We start from the raw sequence: 16,392 nt of genomic DNA, 5'->3' as shown, positions 1-16,392 counted from the left end.
TGTCCTAGGGAAGTGGGAGAGCCATGTTCAGGATTTCTGCTGCTGTCCTCCTCCATTTGCTGAGCACTGATTTATCTCTTGTTTTAGGAAAAAAAATTCTGTGTTGGTCACAGAAACCACCCCACCACAAGTTTGTCAAAATTGGCCAGTCATCCTGAAATTATGAACCTTCTTTATGTTCAATAGATGTATTTAAAAACATCATTAAAATATTTTTGTAGGTGATCTACAAAGGGAAGTGTTCCTCGTGTATGAATGTTCCCCCATTCCCTCACCCAGTGGGAGTAATCACCAAACCAAGGGTATGCAGATGCTTGCAAGTGACTGAATTATCATAGATTAGCTACTTATTACTGTTAATTTAAATTAATATGCTTTATAATGTGCTGGAAGCATGAAAACATCTTCAAGCTGGTGACTAGAAATCTGTTAAGCCATGATAACTTCTGCTCCTGCAGTGCATCTCCTTTCTTGAGGGAAAAGCAGAAACGTTTGATGATGGTTTAACCAGTGACAGGTGACTGCTGCAGCGGCGTAAATAAAATTTGCATGTCCTTGGTACTTGAGTCAGAGCACACCAAGACCTCATTTTGAAATGAAGTGGAACACATATTTTAATGCCTGCAAACATCAGGAAGATGTTTCAAAGAACAAACAGGTCTTCTTTCTTTGTGGTTAAATGCTCCTTGATCTTTCCACTATCCAGGTCCAGGATCAGTTCAGTAGATGTGCTGGTGAAATCCAGCCCAAATTCTACCCTTGGAGGGTCCCATGCACCTTCCAGGAAGGGGAAGCAGTTTTGCCACGACCCCAACAATCCTCCACAGATGTTAAGTGGTATTTTCACACACTTCAGCTGATTGCTCAAGTGGTATGGCAGGCTTTTCCATACAATCCCAGAGCAGCAGGGATCCCCAGGCATGTGGTCCCAGCCATTAGGCTGCTTCTTTGAGTGTTTTCCTCTTGCTTTTTAGTGCATGTGACATCTCTGTGCTGTGTGCTTTTTAATCTTTAGAGGTCTCTCACCACCCCATGCCGCCAATCTTCCCCTCTCCAAGCCCTTTGATCAGAGCACTTTCCCCTGCCATACCCAGCAGTGTCAGTGGACACATGGCCCTCTGTAGCTGCTGGGGACACCCCATGGACAGTGATGAGCAGCTGATTTCCAGGCTGCTCTTCTCTCCTGGCTCATTTCCCCCCTTCCCCTCGTGCCCCTGCTGTTTGCGTTCACCTGGTGAAGGCTCCCCAGAGCCCAGCTGCTCTCCAGGGAGCTGAGCTGGGCAGTGGCTGAGTGACACTGTGCTCCTCAGGACACCCTCTGCCCCCTGACCTCCAGGCAGCTGAGACAATGATGTAGGGAATTGCTGAAGCACATGGCCAGGATGGTGGAAAAATGGGGATACTTTCCTTTTTGTTTTGGTGGCTTTCCTTAAGGTGATGAATGAGCCCATCTGATACCTCTGCACCTGCCTGTTTTCCTCAGCAGTACCAGAGGAGTCTGCCAGAGCTGGCTGTCTGCTTGTTTGATATGCTTGCTGGAAGAGAAGGGATGTATCAGTGAGGGAGATATTACAGCTCCAACACTGTCCCAGTGCCATCCAAACTTTCTCCATTTCTTCAGACTAGACCAGAATGACATGTGGGACTCTGTACTTATTTGATGATATATAAAGTGTGCAAAGGTATAGAGACAGCCAGAAAACCCTTCTGTGGGTCTTCATGTGAACCTCACACCCAGGGAATGCACTTCTGCGGTCAATGGGGTCCCTAATGTGAGTTCTTAGATATGGAAAGGGGAAAGAGAAAAATAATGAATGAACATTGCTGAGATAGAAGCCTCAGGAGGGCCAGTGCCTCAACAAAGAACATAACCACCTTCACCTTATTATTAATATTTTTTTTTTAGGAGAAAGAGGGTCATCTTGAAGCTGTCTGGTGTCTGGGCTTTGCTAGAGCACAGTGCTCTAATGAAGGACAGGGTCAGAAGCATTTTGGGGCTGAAGGAATTAAGGAGCTGGCTTGTACCCAGAGTTGAAACAAAAATTGCTGTGGGGCTTAAACCTGTTTTTAACAAGAGTATGTAGCCTGCCAGATCTGGTGAGAGATTAGCAATTTAATTATACAGGCCCTGGCTTCCTGCTTCTCACTAAGTGCCTAAAACCCCTCTAAAGAGGCCCATTACCTTCCTCTTTATTTTTTTTTTGCTCTTGCATTAACTAGGCAATTCAGAGCAGCTTAAACACAGAGGGAGGACAGGGGTTCTCTCAGAGATCTCGGGGTTTTATGGCTAAGTGCCTCCTGATGGATCTGTCAGAGCATCCCACAAGAGCAAACCTGTCACTCCCCGCAGCGACCATTAGCTTTATCTCCAGCATCCCTGCAAGCATTTTCTGTGTGTCCCCTCTTGAACCCACTGAGGAGAGCACAGGCTTTTCTCAGGCTCTGGCTGACTTGGAGAGAGAAAGAGGCAGAGTGAGCAGCCGGGCTTTGGGCACAGGCTTTGGGGCAGAAAGCCTCAGCAGGAGCCTTGGGGCATGGCTGAGTGATGTTTCACGTGGGAAACAGGGGAAAGGCAGGCCAAAAGCTGCTGAGAAACATGTGACATGCAACCTGCTGAGCTCCAAAAGGCTGTTTGAAAGAGGGAGAAGGAGAGAGAAGTCCCAGACAGGAGATTTTTGTCTTTTTCATTCACAGGAAGCAAGTGTATTAAGGATTGTGAGGCTCCTATACCATAAGCAATGAATTCTCTGCAAATGTTTTTCTTTCCAGCACTGCCTGTGGGTGGTTTTCAGACAGTCCTGCTTCACAGATGCTCCTCAGAGGTGGGAGTTGACTTGTGTTACTACTGCAAATTCACCCATGCATGCAGCCATTGCAGTCCCCTTGGTTTCCCAGGACTGCTTTGGTGTCTCTGGGTTCAACTCTGCTCTGCCCTCCCAGCACCACATCCCCAGCCAGGCACCCACTGATCCACAGGGTCTGGGTCCCACTGTTGTGTGTACCAGAGCTTGTTTTGGCAGTAAGATTCCTGCTAAGGAGTGCAGGGAGCAGGTACCAGATACTTTTAACAGGTATGTTCCTGATAAATGCCCTTATGATGCAGGAAAGTAATGATTTCTCCCTCTCCTACACCTCTGTACATCCAAAGGGCAGAGCTAGGAATGGATCAGACCCCAGAGCACCAGGCTGCTGCTGTCAGAGCTGTTGGCTGTTTTACCTAAAATCCTTTAAAAACCAGAGCAAAGACACCGACTCTGCAGGCCACAGGAAATCTTGCAGGAATGTAATGGAGTGTAATCAGTGACAGATTTGTCATCTCTGCTCCATGGCTGAGGAAAAGCACTGTGATAGATGAGATCATGGCTTCTTCAAGCTATTTTTATGTCATGCTTTAATTTCTGGGACAGTGAGGGAGAGCTCCATTCCTCTTTGGCCAGCCACTTGGCCCTGGGGTCAGCCCACTTTGGGGTCATGCTGGGGTAGGGAGAAGATGTAAGACAGCAGTGGCACTGACTGAGATGCTGCAGTGTCCCCAGTGCCCAATTTGTGTGAGCTGATTGCACCTTCAGAGGTGAGCCACACTCCAGATTTGGGATTGGAAAGTCATTTCCCCCAGTCATATTGTCAGGTGTTTCACCCTTACCTGGTTTTTTTTCCAGTCTGCTCCCTGGAACCAGCTGGGAATCTTTTGGTTGTGTGGGAGCACTGGCAATGCATTGGTGCTTTCTGCCATGGTTTCCAGCCTTTCTTGCAGTTGAATGTTGGTGGGGTTTGTGCACACAAACCAAGACATCCCCTCTGCAGGAAGATCACCGAGAGCGAAATGAACTTGGTGGGAGCTGGATGTCAGGTCACAGAGAATGGTATCCCTCTGAGATTCTCACACTCCCTGGACCCTTCCTAAAGCCTTGACCCTTCAGCCAAGGGATTATCTGGCCTCAACAGACTTAGTAATAAAAAAGATTTTTTACATTTCATTGTCCTGGGAAGTAGCATTACAGTACAATGAAGTACAAAAAAAGACTAGGAGCCTATAAGAAGCAGCCCAAACAGCATTTTATTTTTTGGATTCCATAGTTGGAGGATTTATTATTTTTTTTAAGGAAATAAAGTCATGCTGAGGTTTGATTCATGTTTTTTTAATTTCTCAGAAGTCTGCAATGTCATTCTCCTGGTTTGGCATCCTAATTCAAAGTGAAATACATTAAGCCAAAAGGAGTGTGTCAAGGAGTTTCTCTAGCTTTCATCATCTTTTTTTTTTCCATCAGCAGACAACATCCTTTTTGAACTGACTGGCAGTGTGTGAAAAGGAATAGAGGGAAGGGCTTGGTAATAAAATGTTAATGAGATTTTTATTATTGTTTTCAGTGGTATCAGCACAGAACCTTTATGCATATAACAACAGCTAAATATTCAACTACAGAAACTTGTTTTTAGCAAGCTTGTAACAACTCACTGCAGCACACTCCAGTGTCCAGCCTTTAGGAAGAATTAACAGCTACCATTACATGCTGCCAGCAGCTGGATACAAACCGTAAGAGGAGCTTTATCTCTACCAAAAAAAGGATATGAAAAAGTACGCGAGGATGAGGCACAAGCTGCCGCGGCTGTGCAGAGCCCCGCCGCGGGTGCCGGCCGAGCTCAGGGTCTGCTCCCCCCTGCCAAAGGTGAGCTGCTGGCACCAGGGTGGAGGTGGGTGCCAGGGGATGTGGAGGGCTGAGGTGGTGGGGTGAAGCTTCATTGTGGACTTCTGTAGGAGCTTTCTGAAGCTGAAATTTGTGAAGATGGGGAAGGGAGTGGGATAGCGTGAGATGGGGAGGTGGGGATTTCTTCTTTGTGGGATGAAGTCCTCTGGGACATCCTCTCTCCAGTGAAATTCTTCACTGAATTAAGTCCCTTCAAATTCAGGCTAGAAGAGCAAGAGGCCCCAAGAGCTGCTGAGAGTGGTCAGCTGGGAGCAGGTTGAAAAAACATCTTCCCTAATCCCCATCTGTGGTCAGCAGAGGCACAGGTTTCTGCTCCAATCTACCTCTAGAGAAACCTCTCTCTCTCACTGACTCTCTGCAGAGCAGTGTCCTTTACAGGGGGGTTTAAAATCTCTGAGGATCTCCCTGCTCCCCCTGTCCTCCATCACCTCTACAGCATTATTTTATCCTGTGCATGTTTAGAGTTTCAGGACATTGCTTCTCCTTGAGTCATCAAGCTCTGCTCTCCAAAAGCCCATGCGTCACATAGCAGGAAACACTGCAAGTGTTTCTAAATGCTTGCCTGTACACAGTGTGCCAGGGAAATACCCTGGAAGTGCCTGAGGATAATTTCTGTGAGCAGTGTGGATGTGAGCTAGAGGAGGAAGGAGACAAGGGGATGGGAGTTCAGTGGATTGAGCACAGATTGTTATTTTGGTACTTCTGGATGCGTGGGGTTCCCCTGTGCCTCTGTGCACCTCACTGTGAGTGGCACTTGTGAGCTGAGAGCATCGTCCCTGCCACAGGCAGGGTAATTCACTGCTGCTTCCAGCACACCTGGGAAGCTCAGCCTCAGGTGGAGGGGGGTCCCACATTCACTGCAGCAGACGTGGCTGATAAAACCCCTCAGCAAGCACGGTGTGGTGGAAATGGCCTTGGCAGCCCAAAGCCCCTCTGAGAGGACTCCAGCCACAGGGGTAGCACCACTGCAGGAGTGGCTGCCTGCATTGCCAGGGCCCCAGCTCTCTTGCTGTGCCAGACTTTGTAGAAATGCTAAAAGCAGAATTATGAGCATGCATCTCCAGGGTACCGTAAATATCATTTTTAATTAACTGGCAATTCTACAGAGGAGACTTTGTGCAGTTCTGTGAGACATGGGAACAAAGTTCAGCCTGTCCCTGTGACAGAGCTCCAAATTTCCCCTTCACTTTCCCAACCCAACGCCAGCAAACAGATGTGCTCTGTGCCTCCTATTTATGCGCTCCCAAGAAATTAGCACCCCGTTAAGCTGCACAATGCAGTGCATTTATTTTTATTTCACTGTGCTTCAGCCTTTCAATGGGAACTCCACATTATTTCTTACTGGAATCAAATCCAGACTAGCATCAAGGGCTTCTTAAATCAACAGCCTATGAGGGTTTGAATTTTGTGCAGCAGAACTAGTGCCTATAGCTTAAGATAAAGTAAGATAAAGCAGCTGCCAAGATGCTAAGTCCAGTGTTTGACTCCAGTCCAAAAGGGAAGGGACAAAGAGGAAGATTTAATTTCCAAATACCTGAAGCTGGGACTGTGATTTGTTTGCAGACCCAGTTTAAAGCAATAAACAGCTATATTTATATCTCCTGAATGTGCCTATTATTTCAAGATCTCACCCACCAAGTGAAAGCAACATGACAAAGCAGCACTGTAGGGAGCCAAAAAATGTATAAAAAGCAATTGATCCATTATAGATGCAGTCTCAGGCAAGCTCAGTCTATTTTTAATCATTTTAATAATGCAGCTGATTTGCTACAGGAGGGAAGCTGAAGTGGGATCCCTCACGGCGAGCTAAATAATAGGCTCATGTGGCTCAGGGGCATCTGGACATCTCCAAGAGTGTGCATGGCTCAGCCATCTCCCAGGGAAATGGTGTCACTGCAGCAACCCTGCCCAGCAGGTCACCTTGAGGCATGGCAGACCCCAGAGACAAATGGATGATGCTTTAGGAAAGCAAGGGAAGAAGTCAGTGGGCCATTGAATCGTGGGAAGTGGGATTAGAAAGGGGAAGGGTTTATCAACAACAATTAAAAGGTGCATTTCTATGGCTGAGATTTGGGCAGATGGATTGTGATGCAGGTTGCTGCCATGCAAGGCAGATTTGGGCATGCACAGCCAGACTAAGAGACTGATTCCTTCGTGTTCTCCACATTCTCCATGACCACAGCCCCCTCTCTCCACTTGAAAGAGACAAAACCCATCTAAGCAACACCCACTCAGTTTATTTGTGCCAAAATGGCTCCTTCATCCTTGGGTGGCTTATTTGGCCCTGGGGGAAGTCTGGAAGAAAGAAAACTTGAGGTTTCCCTTCCCTTGCCCAGAGTGGCCTTTAAATGAAAGCGCATGTGAGAGGGACAGTAGACAAATGCCTTTAGCCAAAGGGTGGCTTTTAGGACACTCAGTTAAATCATGAAAATATGACCATGCCTTAGCTACAGAGAGCAGTGGGAGGCCATCAAGGAGAGATGGACCACCCATGAGAAGCAGTGGAACAGGGACAGTGAAAAAAGTCAGCCAGCAGCAGCTATGTCCAGGAAGAAGATGAGATGTTGGTTAAATATAGTGACAATAAAATAGAAATTATAGCCACATTTTTTTAACTTGAAAGCTGAGTGCTGTGCAGCACCTGGGACTCCTCAGAGGCAGGATGATCCAGGACTCCATTTTGCTGACTTCTAAGCTCATTTCATAAAGCAAACAGGAATGTCCCAGTTAAAGGCTGTGAAAGGGCTGGGACAAGCCTTGGTGCTAAACCTGTCAGGACTCTGGTCATTGCTTTTCTCCCTTGCAATATCTCAGAGCTGCTGGCATCTCCCATATGGAGACTTCCTTGTAAAAACGTTTGTCTTGTTGTCGTGTGGAAGCGGCATTTTTTCCTCCATTATGGAGCTATGTCCATCCCACTGCGGGCAAGAGGTCAGGAATGGGACTCCTACGCTCATTCTTCATCTGCAGCACGGGCCAGCCCCAGCCTGGCAAACCCCTCAGATGGAAGCAGTGGCTCCTCAGTCCCAGTGAGAGGACACGTGGGATCTCAGCTGGCCCATTAGGCAGCCCCAGGTGTGTTGTAGCCTTGCCTGGCAGTGCACTGGGTACCTGCAGGCTTGTCCCACACAGTTAAGATGGGGATGCTCTTGAAGGAAAGGAATGTTTTACCCTTTCCAAGGTACTCACCATCATTCTCTAAGTCTCTTTCTCCTTATTTTTTCCCCCTGGACCAAAGAGTCCACTTTGCTTACTCAGTCATTTCTTTATAGAAGCCATTTTTCTTACATTTAATCATCTTCATTGCCTTTCCTTGAATCCTGCCCCTCATCTTTATGTCTTTTCTGGAGATAAAAGAATCAAAAGACAGTATTCAAGATGTAAGTGAACCCTGGTTTGATTCAGTGGCATATTAATATTCTCTTTTATTTGCCCCTTGGTAAATGTTAATATTTTATTTGCTTATTCAACCACTACTGAGCAATGAAGTGATGTTTCATGGAATTATTATAATCTAAATATCTTACTCCTGAGTGAGTCCAGAGCCCATAATCTTATATGTGGAGTTCAGAACATTTTTCCTGCCGTGAACATTACTTCACATTTGGCGGCATTAAATTTAATTAGCTGTTTTATTGCTCATTTACTTAGTCTCATCATATTTTTCGGCAGGCCCTTGTTCTCACTAGCCTGAATGCCACAGTGTCACCTGGAAACTCTGCTTCCTCACAGCTCTCCTTCTTTATTAACAGGCTGCCTGTTAATAGGTAGAGCAATGTTTGTCCTCATTCAGATCCCTGGAGAAAACTCAAAATCATCTCCCTGCTCGTTGCCTTGACTGCATGAACTCAAGGTTTGTAAGATTCCTTCTCTGGAGATATGTCACAGCTGGATGCCTTCATCAGATGAGGCTGTTGCATTTCATCCTGGATCAGAGGTTTGAGGTGGAGCCATAGGCTGATGTCCAGCCTTTGCTGCAGCACTAGTTTAATTAATTCATTGAAAAATTATCATCCAGGCCTTCAGGTGACATTGAAAGCTACTGCAGGATGGGGCTGACTTACAGCACCATGAACCAAGGTGTGGGCAGATGGCTGTGCCCTGGGCCAGCTGGAACCTGATAGGCTTCACACTCAGCTCCAGACTCAGTGAATTACCACAGTCCAACCTGGAAGTGTCAGGTTGATCAGTTCCTGTGTCCAGGTTTTTTGTGTGGAAAGGGAAACTGGAGATGGAAGGAGGGTTTTGGAAGTTGATGGTTCTCTGTCATCCAAGTTTAGCAAGAGAATGGATGTCCCTCTTCACCTTCTACAAAGAGAACACTCTTTGTTGAGAGGAGAAAGTGAAGAAAAAGCTGTGGAGGAGATTAAAAATTAATGTTCAAATCCTCACTTTGATTATTTCAAGCACAAAAGTTCATAACAGTTCTCTACTAGCTGTGTAGAAGAACAGCCCGACTTGCCACAGCTGAATTGGAGCCCATCCCACACCTGTGGGGTGACAAAAGCACTGCCCCAAATGGACTTTTACCCGTATTTGTCACACAGGTTCACAACTGAAGCCTTGGTCCCCTGGCTAGAGCAGTGGAGGAGAGCCAGGATGCATTTCCTGGTGGGCTCCATGACTCAGGAATGTTTTTTGCCTCATTTGCCTTCCCATCCTGCTTGAACTCCTCAGCTCCCAACTTTGCAAGCTGGGCTGGCCCAAACATAACATCCTGGGACTAATTAAACTCAGATCAGCTTGTTAACCCTTTCTTGTCAACTTTTGGCCCTACTTACTAAACCTTTTGCTCTGTTTTTACACCCGTCTTTGTAAGCCTGTGCTTGCAGGGCAGCTCTTTCCTACCATCACCAACCACCTTCACCCCTGGAACTCCCCTAAGAAAACAATTCTGGGACCCAGTGTGTCCCCAGATAACACTTCAGCTTTTCAAAAACAGCATATTTTGCTGAAACCTCATTTTTGGCAAAAATGCTACAGTAGTCTCCCCTTCTGAGCTCTTTTCTGGTATCTTATTCCCAAATGGTCGAAGAAAACTGGGAAGGAAGTGAGGAGAAAATGTGGGTGTAGAAGAACATCCTGTTCTGCACAAATACCCTGGTGTGTTGTCAGATGGATGCTCTGCTTTAAATAGAAGAGGTCTCATGCTTGCAAAGGCCAAAATAATACATTCTCAGAAATTAGAAAATATTGAAATAATGATTTAATAAAGGAACTGTTTTGACCTAATGTGTTAAAGAATTAAACAGGTTAGAGCTTCTCATTGTCACATGTGAACTCATTTCTGTGTGCACCTGCAATACACACTCACAGAGGTTTTGGGAAAAATCCCTAAGGAACTCAGAGAAATTCTTTCTTGTTTACTCTATTTGAGTGGCTATCTCCATAAAAAAAGGTCACTTGAGGTAAGCAACATTGAAGCAAGAGCTAGAAGAGATCCAATGGGATAGACTCAGAGCTTTTACATGTTTGAAGAAATACTTCTGCTTTGATCTCATTTTGTGACTCTGGTTTCTGCTATCTGCTTTTTCAAGGGGTTGAGTGAAACAGCTTTCTACACTTTAGCTTAAGATAAAGTAGAAATCTACACTTTGGTGCCCTTTTTTTCACCACAGTATAATTTTACCACAGCCACACTAACTGCTTCAGTTATCACTGGAACATCACGATTCTTTTTTCTTTTCTACACATTTTCTATAATTTACATTTTTTCCCATTTTGCTTTTCTTTGAATCTGAATTTTTATTGTAATTTGAACAAAAAAAGGAAAGAGATATATCCTTGAGTACAAAATGCCCTGCACTCTGGGAGTCAGGAAAATTCCACAGGACTTTCAGCAAAGCAACTTTTCCCAGCAACAGAATTTTTACCCAAACTTCTGACCATTCATATAGACAGTTAATATTAATCAGCAAGAGAATTTCCCAGCTGAACATTACAACTGCAAGAGCCTAAGAGTTGATGTATCAATATATATTGTTGTAATAAGGGAATCCCAGGCCATGTAGAGCTGAGCCTGGGTGAGAACCCAGGAATTCATTCATCCTTCTTGCCATTGCCAGTGGAGCACGTGGTGTTTTCAGTGCCAGGTGTTTCTTGAGTGGGCATCAGAAAAGGCGTTATGTGCTCCCCTAAGCCATTTTCTTGTGCCTGATACTATTTTCTCCGTCAGTGTTGAAATAATCTTGAAATTCATCTTTGTGGAGACAAAAATGAGCCTGTGTTGGAGTCAAAGAGTCTCTCACATGGACACTGCATTCCGACCCTGGAAGATGTCTCCTGTTGTTTATCTCTGTAACCAGCACAATGCAGCTACAGGGACAGTCAAGGGGCACAAGTGACATGCTTGCCCTGTTCTATTGCACAGAGGGAGCCTACAGAAAAGAATCTTTAGTTTCGTATTTCAGTATTTAACACTTAGCCTTTGTGCAATAAATGGGGTGGGGAGGACAGAAGGGATCACATGTTTGATTCCAGTGAATTTCTTGTTGTGGTCAGACTGGTTGGACAGTAGTTGGGTCAGTTAGAGGTGGACAAATGCATGATTCAGTCTGGCTGGAGCACTGCTGGCTCAGCTGACACAGCCCAAACACTGATCTCTGGGGGCCTGGGACCTGCAGAAGGCCAATCATGCATCCCTGTACCCAGTCTGCTTGTGTAGAAACCATAGATTTCTGGAATCTCCGAATTTCCATGCATGCTAGAGAGGATGAAAACCTTACCAGCACCCTTCTTCTTCTGCCAATGAAACCTTACCAGATCTTCGTCTGCAAATACTTCCTAGAGAGCAGAACACATGAAATCTTGTCTGTGGTAAGCCCTGTGGCCATGCACTCCAGCTCACTCATTGCCTCACTGCATTCTGGTTCCCTGGGTTTCCACCACCTTCCCTCCAAATGCATTCCTCTTTGTTTTGATCCACGCTCATTAAAACACCCCTCCACTCACACTGGTGAAGACAGACACTTTGTCAAACCTTTAATGACAAGGCAGCATGTGAATGATTAACAGGCTTTTTTGCAGTAGACAAGCTTCCCATGCTGGGTTTATTTCTGGAGCAGTCAACCCACTATCTGATGTAGGGCCATGTGTGAATGAGAGTTGGTCCAGCTGGAAAACGAATGGCATGTCCTTCTCTGCTGTTGAAACCATCCATCATAACGTGTCCCAAATGGTCCATCATGTTGTTTTCTAGTAAAACTCGGCCATCAGAGGCAGCTCCTGTTCAGATGCTAATGGGTACATGTCTGAAAATGTGATTTCAGCTATAACACTGAGAATATTTAGGTGGAATTTATGACTAGAGGTCCTTCTAAGCTCCATCAACTCTATCCATCTCACACCTTTATAAATAATAATGTTCTTCAGTTTCTGAGGCCTTTAGAGCAGCCTTGTGGATATTTTTTGTTCAGTGTCTGGAATACATCACATGCAAGGTTTCATTCTCCGATTTCAAGCTATGTGGGTACCTGTCAAATAAAAAATAATTTGGCTGAGCAATGTGAACATCATGAAAAGCAGTTTGATGAACCTGGCACTGTCTAGGATGCAGAAGACTTTGACACTGGTCCTGGCCATATCAAGACTTTCAGTACTTGTCCTTTTTGTGCCTCAAAAAGTTGGTTCTAGCTGGTTCCAGTTAACATTATGGAAAATCCTTGAAGGGAACCTCCACCTGATTTGGTTTTGCTTTGGTTGGGTCATGTCCATCAATACCTTCCCACTCCATGTGGAGCTGTGAGAGCTACAAAGAGCTAAGCAAGCAGAAACCTTTTCTCCATTGAGTTAAGTGGGAGCAGATGTGTGGAGAAGCAGCAAGCACTTGGGCTCATGCTTTAAACTTTCCATAAATACAGTAAAAGGAAGGGTCTAGTCCTGAGAAGTGCTTAGGGGATGAGGATGCTGCAGAGCTGAAAGGGTTGAGTGGTGGGAGTATGTGTCACAAGCAGTGTTTGCAGGGTGAAACCCTGCAGTATTTTTGGGGGTTATTCCCCTCCATACGTAACCTCAGCAGTCACCACTGCATGACAGTGCCTTGAGGAGTGTGTAAGGGGATCTATTAATACTCTTAGGAAAGAATTAGTATCCAAACAACTTTTGTTTCCTTGTTTTTTACACGTCTGTGCTCCCCTCTGTCACTTGCTGCGGCGCAGAGCCTGGTATGCTGTGACAAAGAGCTATTGATGGAGTGCTTGTGTGAATTGGCCCAGCACTGGTCACAGCCAACTTCTGTGGGACCCGCTGCCCCTGTTGTACAATACGCTCCAGTGTGCTGGGCCATTTGTGAAAGGTCAGAAATGAACAGAGAAATGGACTGGAGTCAAAAACAAGCAGTCCTATAAATATCAGTCATAGTCAAAGGCAGTTTATTCCATTCCTCCCCTCTCTCTCCTTCTGTGTGTGTCTCTCCCTCCCTCTGTTGTGGTTTCCCAGATATAACTCCATGCTTCTGGCTGGGGAGCTCTGAAAGGAGGGCAGCACACACGCTGCAGCTTCTGCTCCCATCTTGCACACATGGAATAATCCTCAGTCCTGCAAGCAGGGCTGACAGCCGGCACGGAGTCCAGGCGTCATCTGGACTCTGATGTTAAGTTTTGATTTCTTGGATTTTCCTTATCTGTGAGAAACTCATTTGTGACAGTCTGAGAACTAGATTTGGCCACAGACGCTCTGGATTGCGACTTCTGACAGCTTTCCTCTGTTTGACTTCACAATGACTTTAGCAGCTAAATTAGAGGATATTGAAGTGACGCTGGAGCACCTACTAATGGATGTGTTTGTAAGTAAGCCACAATTTCCTTTTAAATTGAGATGCCAATCATTCAGAAGGCAGTATACAAATTTTATGGCATATCCAAAGTGTTGCATTGGCTTAATTTCTTTACTTTTCCTGATAAACTGTGTGTAATCCAACTCTACCAATATGTTTTGGTTCAGGCATCTCCTGCAAGCAATAACATGCAAAACTGCAACAGGTGAGATCCAAGACAGGACAGATTTTGCACTGGTTTTGTGCATCATCTGCAAATGTGATGTGAAAACGAGGAGAGATTTGGTCAGTTTGAGGAATATTTCTGTAAAACTATTGCATTGACAGAGATTGAAATTGTGCATTGCTTGACATCAGGTGTCCTTGACTTTAGGATTTTGACAGCTATTAAATTACAATTTTGACTCTTGGGTTATTTTGTAAGAGATGTAGGAACAAGCAAAACAGTTGTGTTTTCAAGAGAATCCAGTTTATGACTCCTGGATGTATAAATACTTTAAACCAGTGCTAATCAGGGTTTACTTCCTTGGAATCATCAAAGTTCAGTGAAGCAATGTATGATCTGCTTCTATACATCTGAGATAAAAATCTGTCTTTATCATCTCATGTTAAAGTTTCTTAAAAATATCAAAGCATTTCCAAATATATTCTTGCCTTTTCAACACAGCTTGATGGATTTCACCTAAAGGTCAGAGATGGTCATGTTTTGGAAGGTTTTTTGGTGGGAGGGGATGGAAAGTAATAGTGAGGGATTGCCAGTTCATTTGTCTTAGTGGAAAAAATGTCATGCCAAGGTGATCTGTACTCTCTGAATTCAGGCTATAAGAAATGAGATGGCAAGAGACCTGAATTTTCAGAAGAGTTTTTGGCATTGCTTAAATGGAATATTACAAATTTCAGGGTCTGGTGATGAGGAATCTTAGGCATCAACCACAAAAGTGAAAAACAGGAGATCTTGCCAGATTTCTAGCCTGTGGTCCAGTTATTGAGGTGTCCATCTGTGCTGTGAAATGGATTAGAGTTTCCCTGTGCTGGCATCTTCCCTCAGTACTTTGGAAAGTGCCTTTACCCCTTTCCCAGGCTGCTGAGAGTGGGGTAGATGAACATTATTGGAGGCTGCCCTATACTGAAATACTCTTTGGGCTGTAATATCTGAATCAGCCTAATGATTATTTGATGCTCTGGATTCAACTCCTTTTCCCAGCTCTCAGTACTGTGAATCCTACGGAAAATCCCTGAGGATTTCAATCCCCATGACAAGCAAAGATGTAACATCTGCCTCTCACAACCACAGCACACTGTGAAAGTAATTCTGTGTGGGAAGGGGCCAGTGCTTTCTTTGGAGTGTTTGCAAATGTAGCAGGATAAACTTGGCACCACAATTCCTCTTGGTCTATTTATAGCTCAGCATTGCTTCACTGCCTTGGGTGTTTGACACCTGGGGGACTGAGACCTCCTGGCACAGGTGTCATTGAACAGTGGGTGCTTAAAGCCCTTTGGCACAGGGTAGCTCCGAGCAGAATCTCAGAGACTGACAACATCTGGAAAGCCAGGGATGATGGAGGCTGACCAATCCTACATGTGTCTGACTGTGTTTGAAGGGTGTGAAAAGCCTCCTGTCTTGCTGGGAGCCACACAGCCCTGTAAGACAGGGAAGCAGGGAATCATATCTTGACTCTTTACATCCCATTGTCTGTTTTAATGTCCGTATGTTGATTCCAGCCAAATGCCTCTCCTCATGAGTTTCTGGGTTTGGTGATTTTTGCGGTGAGGGTGAGAGCTGGCCAAATAAAATATGGGCCAAATTCTCCAGAGCTGCAGGAAACGTCAGTTTATTAAACCAGCAGAGCTCTTCTCAGGTTGTGTTTTGAGCTGGTCTCTCAAATTTGTAATTCTAGAAACCCAGTGAAACATCCCCAGCTGGGACAGAGCAGCCACAGCAGAAATTGTGATGCAGGGACATGTCTGTGCAGTGCCATGCTGTGCCACCCCTGGGCACAGCTGGGTCTGGAGGAGCAGGGGTGTGTGAGCAGCATTGTGCAGGGGACACTCCAGCAGTGTCACAGCTGTGTCCTCTGCAGAGCCTGGGGCTGTTAGACCCAAGGGCAGCATGTCCAGGCTTCACATCTCAGCTCAGGGCTGGGAATCCAATTTAGCCTCTATGCAAATCAAGGAAAAAGGATTTCCCTTGTGAGCAACCATGTTTGCAGCTAGCTGGGCTCTTCTAAAACCTACCAAGGAATTAAGGCAGGAGGAATTTTGGGCAATCTAGATCAAATGCCACATGCAGAATCACCACTATCAGGCACAGTTTTCAGGCTTTACTCATATATCACCTTGTCTTGCTGCTGTGTTTGATCTTCAACCACCTATTCATTTAGCAATGCTAAAAATTACCTCTGGATATACTGGATATAGAAAAGCAAATATAAAACTCAAGATGAAGGAAGGGCAAAACGTCAACCTCTGGCTGTTACAGAACATTCTAGCAGCCAGATCTGTCCAAGGTCATTGGTCCACTACCAAGGGTTTTGCTGCAGCAAGATGGGTATTTTGGTGAGGAGTATGGGGCCAGACTGGTCGGGCTGGATGGGCTGTGGGCACACTGTGAGTAACAGGACCCTCCTGGGAATGATCTTGAAGTCTGCTCTGTGCCATGCATCTTCATCTGTGTCAGGTTTATTGCTGAAAGAGCGAAGCCATCTGTCACCGTAACGCTCCTCTTCCAATTCTTCGGTGCCCTCCACTGCTCCAAACCAGGTGATTACTTACAAAATTGGGAAATTGTGGTCTATGGAGCCTTGAGTTACCTTTTTTTGCTTCCAAAGAAACTTAGTTTTAATGCTTCTGGGACCTTAGGGGCAGTAACCCATTCCCGGATCAGTGGACCCTGACAAAGCTCACTTTAATGGC

General features: G+C 45.4%; 1 protein-coding gene across 6 annotated transcripts in view; it reads left to right on the top strand.

The window, feature by feature from the left end:
* FRMD4A (FERM domain containing 4A) overlaps window positions 1–16,392 on the top strand; it is a 357,683-nt gene that overhangs the window by 134,879 nt on the left and 206,412 nt on the right. Inside the window, exon 1 of one of the 6 annotated variants that reach the window (XM_039730875.1) lies at window positions 13,131–13,488. The exons of 4 other annotated variants lie outside the window; for them this stretch is intronic. In XM_039730875.1, coding sequence (XP_039586809.1) covers window positions 13,423–13,488 — 66 coding nt within the window. In that variant the 5' untranslated portion in view covers window positions 13,131–13,422. Of the gene's footprint in view, window positions 1–13,130; window positions 13,489–16,392 lie in introns of those variants that run through there. One more of the 6 variants, XM_039730870.1, reaches the window with a different exon arrangement.

This window comes from Passer montanus, unplaced genomic scaffold, assembly GCF_014805655.1.
Source record: "Passer montanus isolate IOZ18808 unplaced genomic scaffold, ASM1480565v1 scaffold74, whole genome shotgun sequence".
Taxonomy (NCBI): Eukaryota; Metazoa; Chordata; class Aves; order Passeriformes; family Passeridae; genus Passer; species Passer montanus.
The sequence above is the reverse complement of the archived record's forward strand: the minus strand, read 5'-3'. Positions and strand labels throughout refer to the sequence as shown.